The sequence below is a fragment of the Mesoplodon bidens genome, assembly GCF_964165515.1.
Source record: "Mesoplodon bidens genome assembly, chromosome: 2".
Classification (NCBI taxonomy): Eukaryota; Metazoa; Chordata; class Mammalia; order Artiodactyla; family Ziphiidae; genus Mesoplodon; species Mesoplodon bidens.
The window spans coordinates 160,541,870-160,556,882 of record NC_138177.1 but is presented as its reverse complement, the minus strand read 5'-3'; the positions used below and the strand labels follow the sequence as shown (position 1 = coordinate 160,556,882).

The following is a 15,013-nucleotide window of genomic DNA, read 5'->3' as shown; positions in this document are numbered from 1 at the left end:
GAGACACCTGATGAAGTGCCCCTTTCTGAAGTGCCCCTCATTCACTCCCCTTTCAAGGCTCTGTCCCCAGAAAAGAAGCTTCAGGCTGTAACTCTGTCCGCTTGTCTTCCATTCAGATAGATCTTGAGAATTCTCTTCTACACAGCTTCCTTTTGCTCTCTAACCAGCCAAAGTGTTGCCATTTGGGGGTTTTGGCATTCAAACCTGAATGCCAAAGTCCATCATCCTGCACCGAATACCCCAATGTGAACTCCCTTCTAACCAAGGGGTTCGCACTTCACCAGGCAGGGACACAGCTGAGTCTGTATGGAAACTTCTAACCAAGGGGTCTTGCCAATTATTCTTAATCACTGACCCCTTCTGGACCTTAGGAAGACACTCAATCCTAGAAAGAAAATGGCTCTGATATTCCTTTGGGGGAAAATTAGCAAGGAAAGAGCAAATTTTTCACATTTTCAGAAATTTTACATGGAAATGTAAAGCTATTCTAATACACATCCAAAGTATACTTATTAAAAAAATAAAAAAAAGAGGGGAAAAGAAGTAGTCCGTACCGGGAAAGGCTCCGCCCCCTCCTGGATCACAAACCCTTCGATAACATGCGTCAGGATTTGGGGTTTCACAATGGCCTGTGGTGGTTTATTCTCACCATTCTGGGGGGCAGTGCCGGTGATGCTGGAGGCAGAGTTTCCGTTCCCTGAGGTCATGCCGGGGCTGCTGAGGTCGGTCAGTGCATGAACAATGCCCTGCCCTGTCTCTGTACAAGGGAAAGCAGGAAAACACAAGCAGGGGGGGGGGTCAGAACCAGGTCTAGGCCAGTAGCAGAGCAGGGACTCAACACTGCCCGACGATGCAAACCAAGCAGTCCCCTCCCTCAGTGACCCATTCAAAAGTGGTACAGTCTCAGTGGACCCACTACCAAGTGAGACTACAGTCTGTTCTGCAACAGTGCAGCTCATCCGCCAGCAGTGTTTCTTAATTTCCCAACTGTGCTAAGAATAGTCCAACCAGGTTACACAGGCAAGAATTCTGCCTTTGAGGAGTTAAGACCTTGGTCAATATTGATCTGGACAAACAAGTTAACATTCTGCTCAAGGGAGAAAACGTATTCAAGGTGACATCTAAAACCAAGATGAAAAGCTGAACTAGGTATAGGGCTTGGGGCATGACGGGGTTTCGGGGAGAGAGGATAAATGAACCTTCTACGAGGTTCCTCAGGAAAGGGTTAGATTTTAAGCGTGCTGTGAAATGTCAAAGTACTGAACCCCACGTAAACATTTTAACACAGATCTGCCTAATCGGAGACTGGTTATTTGGGATCACTGCATTAAGGTATGCGTGTATTCTGTTTCTCCACCGAGGAAGCCCCTAGGCAGAGCTGAGGTTTTCTATGCTGTTCCTGCAGGTCTCCTGCTCCAATTAAGCCTCTTGTCCAGTTCTCAGCTCCACATCCAATCTGATTCTCAGCCAACCACAGACTCCTTCCCTCCAAGGAGAGCCTTGCTTAAGATTTCCTCTCCACGGGCCTGCCAGCCTTTCTCTGAAGAGCCTGACAGAGCTCCAGTAAGTATGAGGAGGTGCCTTTACAGAACCACACCACAAGGGACCCCCTTTCCTCCACTCCAAACAGTACCTCTCCTGAGTTGCTTCACTGTTTGAGAAGCAACTTTTCTCTCTTCCCTTTTTTAACTCTTCCCCCACCCCCCCTTCCCAGGGCCATTCTCTACCACCGCCAACTGTGTGAAGCTGAGGTTGCCTTTAACCTGGAACTTCCTAAAAAAGAAAGAAAGAAAAAAAGAAAGAAAAAGCCATTTCTTTATTGCAACAAGCCTATTGACAGTAAGCATAACCCCGTGTGAATGTATGTATTACACACTTTAAAAACAATTTCAGTATATTTATTAGCTAAGTAATTTTTGCACAAAATTTATATGAAGATGCTCTTATTTCATGTTGAAGATCTAAAAATCCCACCACAGAACAGGAATTCACGATGCCTAATTATGTGGCATGGAGAAATCAAAATAAACTCATTTTAGAAAAGGTTTATAACCGGCTCATTTTCTTACTAGTAGTCCTAATGTGCAATAAACTGGGATAAATCTTTTTTTGTTGTTAAGAAAAAGAGTTGGCCATGACACATGCCTTCAGTACTCAGACCTCTATAATTCAACTATAATAAATTTCAGAGCTGAGTGGGAGTTACCTAAGAGATGTGATTAATGAGATTTTTTAAAAATTAATTTTTTGGAGACACAGTCATACCAGCAAGTTAGAAAAATTCCTTTACGTGTTTATAGTCCTTTGAAAAAATTTTTTTTGACATTTTTGACCCTTCTATAGGGACGGAAAATTTCTCCTTTAGAATCAGTCTTTCTAAAATTGTAAAGGTGTTTGGGAACTAGAAAAAAAGATCTTTCCTTAACAATCCATGAATAACTAGGAGGACTGAGTTAATTATACAATCAATCGAATTAAGTTTCTCTGCTTTTAAATTTTAAATATTTCAGTCTGTATTTACATAATTACATTTTTGCTTTTATATTTTAAAGTATTTTAAATATGCAAAGAAACAAATCTGTATTTTATTTAAAGTAATGAATAAATGTTGGTAAAATAGAAAGCTTACTGTGTAAGTTAAAATCCTATTTTTAGATGATGGCTATTCCCTTCTAATTAGAGCCTAGTAAAATATTCCCTGGCTTCGCTAATGAGCTACTGTACAGATGATAGAATCACAAGATTAGAAAGTCTGGTTCAACCCCTTACCAACGCTTGACCCTTCCCTATAATAGCCCCACCCAGTGATTTTCTGGCATTTGTTTGAATACCTCTAATGACAAAGGAACTCACTACCTCCGAAGTAGTTTGTTCCCAACTTGGGCAGTTCAATTAATAAGTTCTTCCTTATAACGAGCCAGAAATCTATCTTCTGTTAATTTCTGTCCACTTACCCTGGTTCTATTCCTTAGGATCACACAGAACAAGGCTAATCTTATTTGTACAGTGGGCAAAAACATAGGCTTAGACCTGGCTTAGAGACTGGTCTCTCTCACTCAAGTGGATTAGGGACAAGTCCTCTTCTGTCTCTGAGCCTTGGTTTCTCCAGCTATAAACTACAGACAATCATAAGACCCACCCTTCAGTGTTGCTACGAGGACTAATCGAGAAAATGAATAGCAGTGCAGTGCTAGCACACTGGGAAACCCTCAAGAAACGCTCTTGGTGTCATGAAGGATGTCACCGACGAGCCCAGTTTATGTTCTCCCCTCCAGGCCACACTCCCTCTGCTCCTCTGACTACTTCTTATATAAAAGGTTGCAACTTCATCATCACCCTAGGTCTTCTTTGCCAGCATCTGTTAAAGTCAGGTACTCAGTCAGTACTAACATAATATATCAAGTGTATTGATCCAAGAGATCCTGTTGGTAAGCGTTTTGTTTTGTTTCTTTCAAAACCAATCTCGTTCCTCGCTGAGAGCACAGATGGAGGGCAATGAGTGACTCCCTTGTTGTAGTTTATAATACTTCTATGGAATTAATCCATTCTCCTCTGAATTCTGGGATCATGCCCACCTCCCTCTTTTCACTGATATTTATCACCAAGCAGCTGCTGATACCCTGTCTCCTTTTATGTGATCTCTCCAACCTTGTTCGACTCTTCTCCTTGCCCCCTCTACCGCCTTCCCTCCTGTCTCTCAGATCTGTGCCTACTAACGTACACTGCAAGACGAGGGGTGGGGGCTCCTGAGGTCAGAGTCCTCCCTCGTGCCAAATACAGGAGCCAACAGAGACATTCGCCAGCTCAGAGGCTACAGAGCCAATACTTAACTCTGGGAGGAAAAAGACTTTTTGGGAATCTAAGTTTTTAAAAAAGGATCTTATTAAGCAAGAGAACAAACTAATAAACCCCTTCACCACAACATTATAAACTATCACTCTCCATTATACCTCTGGGGCAGGCTACAGGAGACACAGAATCCAAGGGACGGAAGGGAGAGCGTTTTACGACTGTACAAAGGTTTGCAGCTATTTTGCTTTGCAGTCATCTTGTAGGCAATACGTTATCATGTGCTTTAGTCACAAAGCAGTTTGGGCTATTTCTGGAATGACCATACACAATCTCACCCCCTGCCAAGCTCAGCACACTGAGATTAATTTAATCTGCTTCCCATTCTCCCAGACTGCTTTGCAGCCTGCTTAGGGGAAAGCAGCTTAAACTTGCAGAAACCTGCCCTGTTGGCCCTGCGGCCAGATGGAAGACAGAGACAAAGAAATTCTCTATCTTTGGAATTCTTCCTTACTCAATTCCCTTGACCAGTCCCTAGGCTGTAAGTGCTGCCGGGATTCCCACAGGTCTCAAATGGCTTCATACAGAGTTAGCTACCTGGATCTGAAAGGTGGAGGCCAGGACACCCTGAGTAGGAGAGGCTGCAGGAGGGAAATAAAGCCAAGCTTCAGTGGTGGTGGTGGAAGGGGGAAGTAGAATCTAGCCTTCAATTGAAGCTGACCACAAAGGGCTAAGTATTTGGATCAGAATGAACAAAACAATGTGTTCTGGGGGAGTTGTTACATAACATAGGCCTCAACCTTGTAGGCTGCTTCTCAATCTGGTCTCACAGGCGCTGGCAGAAACAGCCCTTATAGGGACTGGATTAAAATAGGAAGGATCCCCCCCAGTGGCCCAGTTTGTGAAATTATCTGCTACAGGGCCGGTCTCCTCTGCTAGGCAAAGCAGGTGCCGTTAGGTGGGGGCTGTCTGGGTCTCATCTGTATCTTCAGGGCTAACCCAGTGTCCAATATATGATAGCCATTTAACGGCTGCTGAGCTGGAGCATGGGGAACCCGTGTGCTCCGTCTTCACTCTTGACCAGCGTACAGATCTCCTTACTCTTCCGACAGCAACCGGTCACCAGCTGAGACTGGCCCAGCACTTTCTGAGGTGATAATGACAAGAGGGCGCAGCTGGGCTGGTGCCTGCCTACGGGGGTGGCATTTCTGGGTACCTGGCTATAAAGAAGAATGAGAGCTATTCCTTAGCCCAGGGCTTCCTGTTTGAGTGAGGATTTCCTCAGCAGAAGGGAGATAAGGCATTAAATTGGCCCCAAAGGCTGCAGCTCTGGGTTCCCTGGGCCCTTTGAAACACTCCAGGCATTTGGAAAGGTGTGATGACCTCTAGAGGCAGAGGCCGGAGGCGCCTATAAAAACGGCCCCACCCCCGAGGCCAGGAGGTAGGTGCCCAGAGAGGCCGAGCTTTCCTGCCCACTGAGGACAGAGGTCAGGCTGGCCCCAGCTGCGCACCGTCTGGGGCACTTCGGAACCAGTTATGGTGCTCTTTATACGCACAGGTAAGGCAAAAATAATCAGTTATGCTGAAATATCGTTCAGTACTGACATTTATTGTGGGTATTTCAGATGACCTGGCCACTCATTCTATTTGCCCCTAAAATAAGTCGCCTTGAAGACCTGACTTCAGAGGAAATGAAGGGCAAGCAGAGCCTCTCCCTCTACCCTTCAACGTGGCCAGTGGCTATTTCCACTTTCTCCAGACATGAGGAGAAAGGGGTATTTTAATTTACAAGACTTCTAACTACCCTTGCTTGGCAGCAGCAGGAGAAAGACAAAGCTAATGAAGTTAATAAAGGATTCAAGGAAGCAGAATAGGTGATAACATGGATCATTTGCCTGCAACAAATTCTGCTCGACAAATGGCAAAACAAGGTCGCTTATACAACACAGAGCGTTCTCTCCAGGCCCCTGGCTCTGAAGTCCGGCTCACTGTGCCTGAGCTTAGCAGGCCAGTCACGTGGCCAGGAGGGGTGACAGCAGGATTCCTAAACAACTGCTTGCTCTAGAGAGACCCTGAGGGGAGCACCTGCAAAGTGACGCCCAGGGAAGCCACATCCCAGACAGGGAGCAGCTGACACAGACCAGATGCACCTGGTGCTAACACAGCATGGCAAGCTGAGGGTTGAGCCCTCTGGAAAGGCTGTGGCCTCCCTTTACAATCTCATTAGTTATATTTGGGCCCCTAAAGAAATCAGTGCTGCTCTGAAAGTGAGGGAGGTTAAGATATCTCATTAAGCACCAATTTGTTGAGAGAGAGAGACAGAGGGAAAGAAAGAGAGAGGGGGGGAGGGGAGGGGGAGGGAAGGAGGAATGGTGGCTCTATCCTGGGACCCTGACAGAGTATTCCATTAAAGAGATTCATTTGGTTAACAACCTGCTTTAAAATGCAAATATACACCTGTGGCCATTCACACCTGGCTGTGAATCACTTAGAGAAGCAGATAGCTTTCCTCCCAACTTAGGGATAAGGTTGGGTGGGAGGACTGGGGCATGAAGCGTGGACACTTTGGATCAGGGGCACTAGATCACAGAGGACTGGAGTTAGAAGGGCCCTGGGTCTAACATCTTAATTTCCCGGAGGAGGAAAAGGGTGCATAGTTAAAAATGTGCATTTCAGAATCAAGGCAAGAGTGGGTACCACCTAATTTGGAAGAGAGTACCTTCTAAAACAAGCACAAAAGGAGCCCTCAGAGAGGTGGGAAAATTGTAGGCCCCTTCCCACCCAGGGTCCCTCCTAAGAACCAGAAGGCTGGAGGTACCAATGCCAGATGCTTGTAGCTTTTGCCATTCTGCCAAGGACCGAGTTACCGTCAGACCCACGAAAAGCCCCTGGCTCCCGGACGCACAGCAGGCCGTGGCTGTCTCACCCAGGTGCCCTCATCACCCTGCCCCTCGGAGCACTTCTGCTCTTAGGGGCCTCTCCCGAGAGGGTAGAAAGGGCTGTGACGGGAGGATCCCTTTGGGGCGCTTTGCCGAGTCACAGGAGGGCAAGGCCCCGGCTCCATACCTGGTGCCTGCCAGGGAGGTGGCGGCCCAATGAAAGGGAAGCTGGGCCAGGTTGCCTCAGACGTGCCTCGGTGTCACTGCGGAGCGACCTTGTTGAGTCTGGGTTAAGAGGACTGGAGAGCAGACAGGCTTCCTGGATCTTAAGCATCTGGGCCTGGCAGGGGGAGGCTCCTCCTCCTCCCTGGCGGCCATTACCATACAGCTGACTCTGAGGCTGTCTCTTAGGACACAGGCAGAGGGAGCGGACCTTCTGACTCACCCACACTCCCCAGCTAAAGTGTACATAAGCTGAATTGTAAACAGCTGAACGTTTTCCAAGCGGCCACCCCCAGCTCTGGAGGAAAAAATCAATGGAGCGACAGCCAGCCGCCCCCGCGTGGCTCGGACCGGAGCCAGGGGGGATTTCCAAACAGCTGCAGCACTGCTGCCCGGCCCAGGCTGAAGACCAGGTCCCACTCAGCAGCAGCACCTGCGGCTGGTCAACGTGTGATGGCTCATTAGCTGCAGGGAGCCAGGGACAGCGTTCAAAAAAAGCTCTGCAGCCCTAGGGTCTCCAGGGCTGCGGTCGAGGGCTCCCAGATATCCTAACATCACAGTTCTCTAGCAGACGCTGTGATTTCACAAGCGTCTTGAGAAAGCGTCTTGTGAATCACCTTTTGTGATTTCACAAAAGGTCTGGAACCCACAGCAGAGGCTCTCCGCTAGAGACCTCAGGATCACAGGAGACAAGAGGAAAAATGGCAGAGTGGAAAGGCCACCAGCACTGGGGCAGACCTGGGTTCATACTCTGGTTCCATCTTTGATTACCTGTGTAGCTAAGCTTCAAGCACTTGGTACCTGCTCTGCACCTTAGTTTCTCCATCTATAAAAATGACAATCATGCTGCTTACCTTGCAGGGTTACAGGGAATGTTAGAGTTTATACATGTAAAATGCCTGGCACTGATTACATTTAGAAGCTGTGCTAGCCAGCAGTTAAGATTGGGATCAGAAAGACCCTAAGCTTAAATCCTAGTCTGTAATCCCAGGCAAGTTACTCTAGGCCTCAGTTTCCTCAACTGTGAAATGGGGTACTTATCTCTGTCCCATATGGCTGTGGTAAGGATTAAATAAGACACTGCAGTTACGACACAGTGGAAGAGTCCTGACATGGCCATTGGAGGGCTCCAATCACTGAGACTCAAGAGATTAGGAAACTGCCCCAGTCTCACTCGCACTGAGCCTGGCCTCTTGCAGCCCCAGAGCAGAGCTGTTCTTTCACTGGTCCAAACTCAGGCATCATTCATGTTCCTCAGGTGCTCTGGCTTACTCAGTGTGCTGTCCTTGCACTCCCGAAGTAAGGCTTCGGGAAGAAATCTTACTTCCACTTTGACAATGACTGCAACACAAGGGAAATGCACCTACCTGCCCTTTGGGGCAGACCACACATCCCAATTCACCTTCAACAGTCGTTAGTCCAAAGGACATGACAACTGCCAGATTCCCTCCCTTCCTATGCATTTCTTTCATAAAGAGTCCCAGGGTATTACACAAAAGAACCCCAGGAACCAGAAAAGAAAGAACTCAGGAACAAATAAAGAACCACTTTTCCTAGCGGTTCTTATAATGCCAGGAGGCGGTTTAGCCTGTGAAAAGAAACTACTTTAAAAGGCTGAAGAGAAAATCATGGAAGATGGATTTATAACAGTTAAAAAACCAACTAGAAATGTTTAGAAAATTCTCTAATTATTTTCAGGTTGATAGCAAGGAAAGGCCACCATATTGCCTGATATAATGCCTTATTTATTTACCAACTGCAGAAGCACTAATATTCTTAGAGAAATGGGAGAGGGAGGGAGGGAGGGAGGGGGAGAGAGGGGGGGAGAGAGGGGGGAGAGAGAGAGAGAGAGAGAGAGCGCAAGCGCACACGCACGTGCTAGAGAAAGCCAAACCTCAGTTGTCCTTGTCTATATAATGGGATAGATAATACTTTTCTTGCAAATCAAACTTCTTAATCATTTCTGCTCTTAGAAAACACTGCCCCCTTCCTTTAATAACCATTTTCTAAGTTTTCAATCATGCTACTTTGCTACCAATCAGCTGACAGAAGAGATTAATACTGATTACTGGAGGCCTGGAAATGTGGACTTAACCAATTTTTTTAAAAACGGTAGTTGATTCACATTAATTTTGTTTTAATTTAAAGTGTCATTTGCTTTGATTGTTTAAAAATGTCTTAATATAGCTGTGTGGATTTAGGCCACATATGGATGGTTTCAAATAGGCTAAAGATATCAGTAACTAGGGATAATTACACAGTATTTGAGACATAATAGCCATGCAACTAGAGCTTTAAAAATAACTCCCAGCAGTCATGAACTCTCATTTTCTTGCCAACGGTCTCAATATTCAGCATCAGGCCTGCTTCTCCTAATCTACTGGAGAAGAGTTGGTTATGACACAGCAGCTAACAGTCATCTTTTCTTAAGAGAAGCTATGACAAATTTCACTGCTGAGAAGATCATCCAAGAAACAGGTTTTTGCTTTCAAGAGAGTCTGACAGCAAACTGGGACTCTCTTCAACATCTGGATTCATCTTAGAACACTGGAAATCCCTATTTAATAGCAATCATTTCTTTGGCAGATGTAGAAAGAATGTTCTCTTTTGGATTTAACTAAAAAAATCATTTGGAAATTTCAAGTATAGGAAAGCACATCCCTTTTCACTAACTATAAATAAATTTGGAAGGGGAAGGAAAAAGAACAACAAACCATTAAGTTTATTATGCTGGCCTAGATGGTCTTACAATGAATCACATAGCAACAATTTATTATTTAAATTATATGCTATGTTTCTTACTATATTTTATACCTTCAAAAACTAATCATTCTTAACTGTATAACTCGATTAACTATAAAAGAGCCCATCTCGGGACTTCCCTGGCGGCCCAGTGGTCAAGACGCCGAGCTTCCAATGCAGGGGGCGCACGTTCGATTCCTGGTTGGGGAACTAAGATCCCGCATGTCGTGGGGTGGGGCCGAAAAAAAACACAACCATTTCTTGACCATGGCAATTATATTCTACTTTTGTTACTGATGGGGGAAAAAAGCCCTGAATCTGTAAGACTGTTGTCTTGGATAAATAAATGGTTGATTATTTTCCTAACAATTCCAAAATGTCATAAAGTTGAATTAAAGATGGTTTGTTTCAGAGTTTCTTTGCAAGCATCAAATCAGTGTTCTGATGTAGCTAAATTCAAACTGAAATTTTAAAATAAGTCAGTGCTTAAAATGAAACCTGCATCTATTTGAATTGTGAATAAGTAATTCAAGTTATCTTGAACAGGCCTACTTTAAACATTTTTTAACAGAACACATACTCAAACAGAGTCTTTTTAACTGGTGACTCACCCTGTAGTTTAAAGCATGCCATAAAAACACTGAAAACATAAATCTGTATATGTTCATACCTCTACCTTGAGGGGTAGTCCCAGCTTTGATTTCCACCAGACAAGGTGCTAAGTCACTGCAGAGAGTCATTTCTGTTACTGGTACAAAGGCCTCATGAGAGTAGATTGCATAAGGCAGCCAGTCCTCACCCTGCTTTTCCACGGGGGTGGAAAACACAAAAGAATCTCTACAACCACTTTTGTGAGATTCCTCCTGACCACAGAAAATCATCATCTTCATCTTCCAGTTGCAAAATGGCACAAAAGAAAGGGAATAAAAGAGAAACTATGCTTCTATGAAGGTGTCTCATTTCCCTACTCTCAACTCTAGTAAATGTATCTTTTCAGGAGAGAATCTTTTTCAGGGTGGGACCAAATCTGTCTGGAGAGTAAACGGCACTGCACAGCTGGGAGAACTTTAATATAAACTTGGACTGACCAAGAGGAAGAAAAAACCCTTGGTGAATGTCACACTAACACGGAGCAGCGTTACCAGAAATGGAGCCACCATCCTACTCCCTAGTTTTTTCGACTTAAATTTTATGTTGGTTTACTGATCCATGCTAGCTCAAAGTGAAGGACTTTGATAGGAAGGGGGTGAACTTAATTCAGCAAATAGTTACCGAATGCCTAGTGTGAGGCCTAAAGCCCAAAGGAGGGCAGAGACTTAGAGGAAGCGTCTAAGGCAGTCGAGTCATCCTCTTCATACATTCACAACAAGAAAAAACAGAGATAAAAAGACACTCAAAGCCTCAGGTAAAGGTTCTTAATCCTGAGATAGCAGTCATTTTTCCCCCCCTAAAACAAGAAAACCTCGGGAGGGGATGGCCTAAGTTAGAGCATGCAAGACCAGAGGCAAGAACAGTTCAATTTTATAAAATCGTCTATCTATTCCTCTTTTTCTCTTTCCCACTGAAAGATCCAAGGGATCCAAAGTATCTGAGACAGGAAATGAGTAAGGCAGGAAAAAGGATGTGGTCTGAAAAAGAGTGGATTCTGGGGCTGAGCCAGAGCAAGTCACAGGCACAGGGTCACAGATGGGGGAAGGGGCCTTGGTAGCAGGAAGAGAAGTCTCAGGGTCAATCAGCTTAGACTAGAAAGTCAGTGACAGAGGAGGTATGTCTGGAGAAGCAAGCATAACAACACCTTCCTAAAAGGTTATCCTCCATTGAAATGCAGAGGAACAATGGCTGAAGAGACCTATAGCCAGGAGCATCATTACTGGGACAGAAGGAAGAAGAGCTGGACTTTCCTCCTTACTTTGAGGAAGTGGACATAATATATGTTGAGTGCATCTGACAAAGGTAAATTAGAAATTAAGCCAGGACCTGGAAGAGAAGTGGACAGGGCTGGGAGGTGAGTGCATGATAAAATACCAACATTCATTACGTACCTATGTGCTACCTATTAATAAAACAACAGCTTAAAAGGGGTGCGGGGGGAGGAGAAGGCGATGAAAACAGAAGCTACCTCTCACAAAAATGCCGTTGGACAACTGAGAAAGCAACTCAAGAACAACAGAAAAGTGGCAAGATTAACGCTGGAGAAAAAAGGCATCTGTTCTTCCCGATGTGTATGGACAAGCCTGGAAACAGATCTTGGGTGGGCTGAGAGGCACAGCTCACGTGATAAGAGTGCCTGGAAAGGGCAGGTGCCACACGAGCACCACTACCCATCTGCCGGGCCCTCTGAAAGAAGCCAGCCCTTGTGAAGGAGCCAAGCCAGAAGCTCTGGTTCCCGCCTTGCAGGGACTGGAACTTAGGTAAAGAAACAGTGGGAAACACTGTATCAGCTGATTCAAAAATGTGGCCATTTCCAGATATAGATCCAGATGTTGGGGGCTAAGTGAGAAAATCACTTTTATATTCTCCACAGTGCCTAGGATAATGCTTTACATGAGGCAGGAGCCTAACGAAGGTGTGTGAAATCTGAGTGGAACCAAAACTACTTAGCTGTGCAGGTATCTTAAGATCCAAGACAGAACCTCCTGCCCTGTAACCAACACAGTAAGTTTCTTTCTTTCTATTCTGGAGTCAACATGATATGAAGCCCTGCATCCCATGTGACCTCAACTTAAGCCCTAATCAATAGACGCTGCCACAGGTCTGAGGCCCTCTACCGGAATAAAAAATGGGGAGGGAAGCGGGGCAGACATATAGGAGCAAGAAGGAATTTCCTTGCCTCATTAGCCTGCAATTTTCAGACTCATCTAGAAATCCTAGCAGTTCCAACATTTGGGTTGACTCGGGCGTGGGGGGGGATGAAAATTCCCAGGTGAATGATAATTGGATTACCCAGTTATGCCCCAAAGCCAAATGGCTGGAAAAGGCCAGGACAGCAGGGCCTGATATGGTTAAAATGACATTATTTTCTAAACCAAAAATTGAGACACTTGGTTGATATACAGTGTGATAGGATATTTTAAATTGGGGTTGTCCTAGAAAAATTGGGGACATATGGTGGATTTAGGTCGGTAGCTTATTTCACAACAAGGGATCCTCTGGGTCCAATATGCTAACGGAAGGGGATTAAAGATCTAGGATGGGAGATATCTAAGGGGAGAGCTGTCACTAAGTTGTTTAGCAGGAAAAAGAATAAAAGAGCGTGGGAAGAAAGTCAGCATTCTAGGTATGGAGCAGGAAGGAAAGGAAAGTTGATCAGAACTGAAAGTATGTCAGTGAAATCTGTTCAGGTCTAAAAGGCAGCCTTGGGGGAGGGATGGTGAGGGTTGGGATGGCGGGGGTATCACTGGCACAAACTGGTATCCAACAGTACAGGAGCCGGGGACTAGGAGTTCACACTGTAGGTTCACCATTAGTTTGCAACTTGATCTTGGGCAAATTATTTCCCTCTCTGTGGACTTCAATTTAAATAAAGAATCTCACAAGTCCCGATTTTAATGTAAAGAATCAACAATACAATATGCCTTCATTTGGCACGGGAAGGAGAGAAAACGCTCTTCTAAAAATGGAAGAGAGGACAGACACAGAACAGCTTGTCCCTTTCCATCCAATTAAAAGCTTCGTGAGACTGAACTAGATTAAAAACAAAACTCTCCAGCGAAGCCGCAGGCCTCCAAGATAGGCAGTCCCCTACCCAGAGAGTACAGCGGATGCCAGCAGCCCTGTCCCTAATCGGACAGTCCATCCCCGGTAAAGCGCCGCCCCGGAGGACCGAGGCCGGGGTGGGGGTGTGCGGGGACACACGGAAGCGTCTGGCACGCCGAAGGTGACACAGCGGCTGCCGGGGAAGTGCGGGGCAGGCAGGGTCCCCGACGAGGGGGGGAGGCGCAGGACACCTCCCCGGCGCCGGGAGGGCGAGAATCGCGGGCTGGCACGGCCTGGCAGCCGAGTAGGCCCGGGCCGGGAGTGGCACCGGAGGGCGGTGCCCGGTGTCCAGTGCGACGAGAGCGGGCCGCGGTACCCCTCCTGGCGAGAACCCCTCCCCCGCCACGGGCACTGACCTGTCCAGGGCCCGGCTGGGCCTGGCCGGGCGGGGCCTACGCAACCCCTCGGCCGGGCGCCGCCTCGCGCGGGGTCCCGGGCCCGGGCGGGCCGCCTCTTCTCCGCCGGGAGCCTCCGAGCCGGGGCCCGGGGCTGCCGCGGCGCATCCGACCGTACCGGCCGGGCCGGCGTCCACAAAGGGCGGTGGGGGCGCGAGGCCGGGGCGGGGGTGCGGGCGGCGGCGGATTGCGCGCGCGCGGCGGGCGCTCGAGGGCTGCAGCCGCCGCGGAGACAATGCGGCGCGTCCCGGCAGGGCTCCCGCGGCCGCCTCCGCCGGGGGCGGGGCGAGGCGGGGGCGGGGCATGGGCGCGAGGGGCGGGGCCTCAGGGAGGCGGGGCGCCGGCGCGGAAGCCGGGCCGCGCGTTTCCTTTGTGCGGCCGCGCCGGCTCCGCCCCGCGCCCTCCGGAAGGCGCAGGGGGTCTGGCGGCCGGTTAGGGACGTCAGGGTTCTGTTTAGGGAGGCGGACGCCGCGCCACGCCAATGTACGCTCTCGCCCCGTCAAAAGTCCCCCGTGCGGTGGTGGACTCCCGCCTCGCCAAGTCGGAGGCAGGAAGAATAACGACTAGCAGTAACTGAGTGCTGAATATGTGTCAAGCCGTACATGCACGCACTTCCTCTCAGTGTTCACAATAACCCCACAAGTAGTCGTTATCCTCCCCACTGGGAACTGAGGATCAGAGAGGTTAAGTAATGACCAAAGTGACCCAGTTACACCTCCATATACGGGGCTAATGCCTCCTCTTTAGGCTTACTGTGCAGGCTAACAGGGCATTTATACAAATTGCCTGCCTGCAGTGCTTGGCACACAGTTGGAGCCCAATAAATGTTACTTCTCTTTCTAAACCACGCTGGATTAAACTAAATTGTCGGGAAAGCACCTTCATTCAGTAGATACACTAGAGCTTGTGAGACTCACAAGTCTCACTGCACCCTCATCCCCCAGGCTTTATGCTGAATACTTGCCCCGAATTTCTCTCTCCACGCTTGACTTCTATTTCCAACATTTTCTCATATTCTTACCGTTCTTAGCATTCATATCCCCAACCCTTTCCCCTCAGGCCTCGTCCCTTTTCCTTTGTTTCTACATTTTACATTTATTTTATATTCCCTGATCGTTTAGTTTGCTCCCTTTCTCTTTCCCTCGTTCCCCACCCCCATTTTTCAAATTTTCAAAGCCTTCTTTCATTAATATTCACATTTCCTCCCCCTTTCTGCCTTTGCATTTCTTA

General features: G+C 47.2%; 1 protein-coding gene across 3 annotated transcripts in view; it reads right to left on the bottom strand.

Moving 5' to 3' along the window:
* Nucleotides 1-15,013, bottom strand: part of PHC2 (polyhomeotic homolog 2) — a 49,963-nt gene that overhangs the window by 9,368 nt on the left and 25,582 nt on the right. For 2 of the 3 annotated variants that reach the window (XM_081225832.1, XM_081225833.1), the window contains exon 9: nucleotides 555-757. In XM_081225832.1, the coding sequence (XP_081081958.1) occupies nucleotides 555-757 (203 nt within the window). Of the gene's footprint in view, nucleotides 1-554; nucleotides 758-13,744; nucleotides 13,968-15,013 lie in introns of those variants that run through there. The other variant, XM_081225834.1, reaches the window with a different exon arrangement.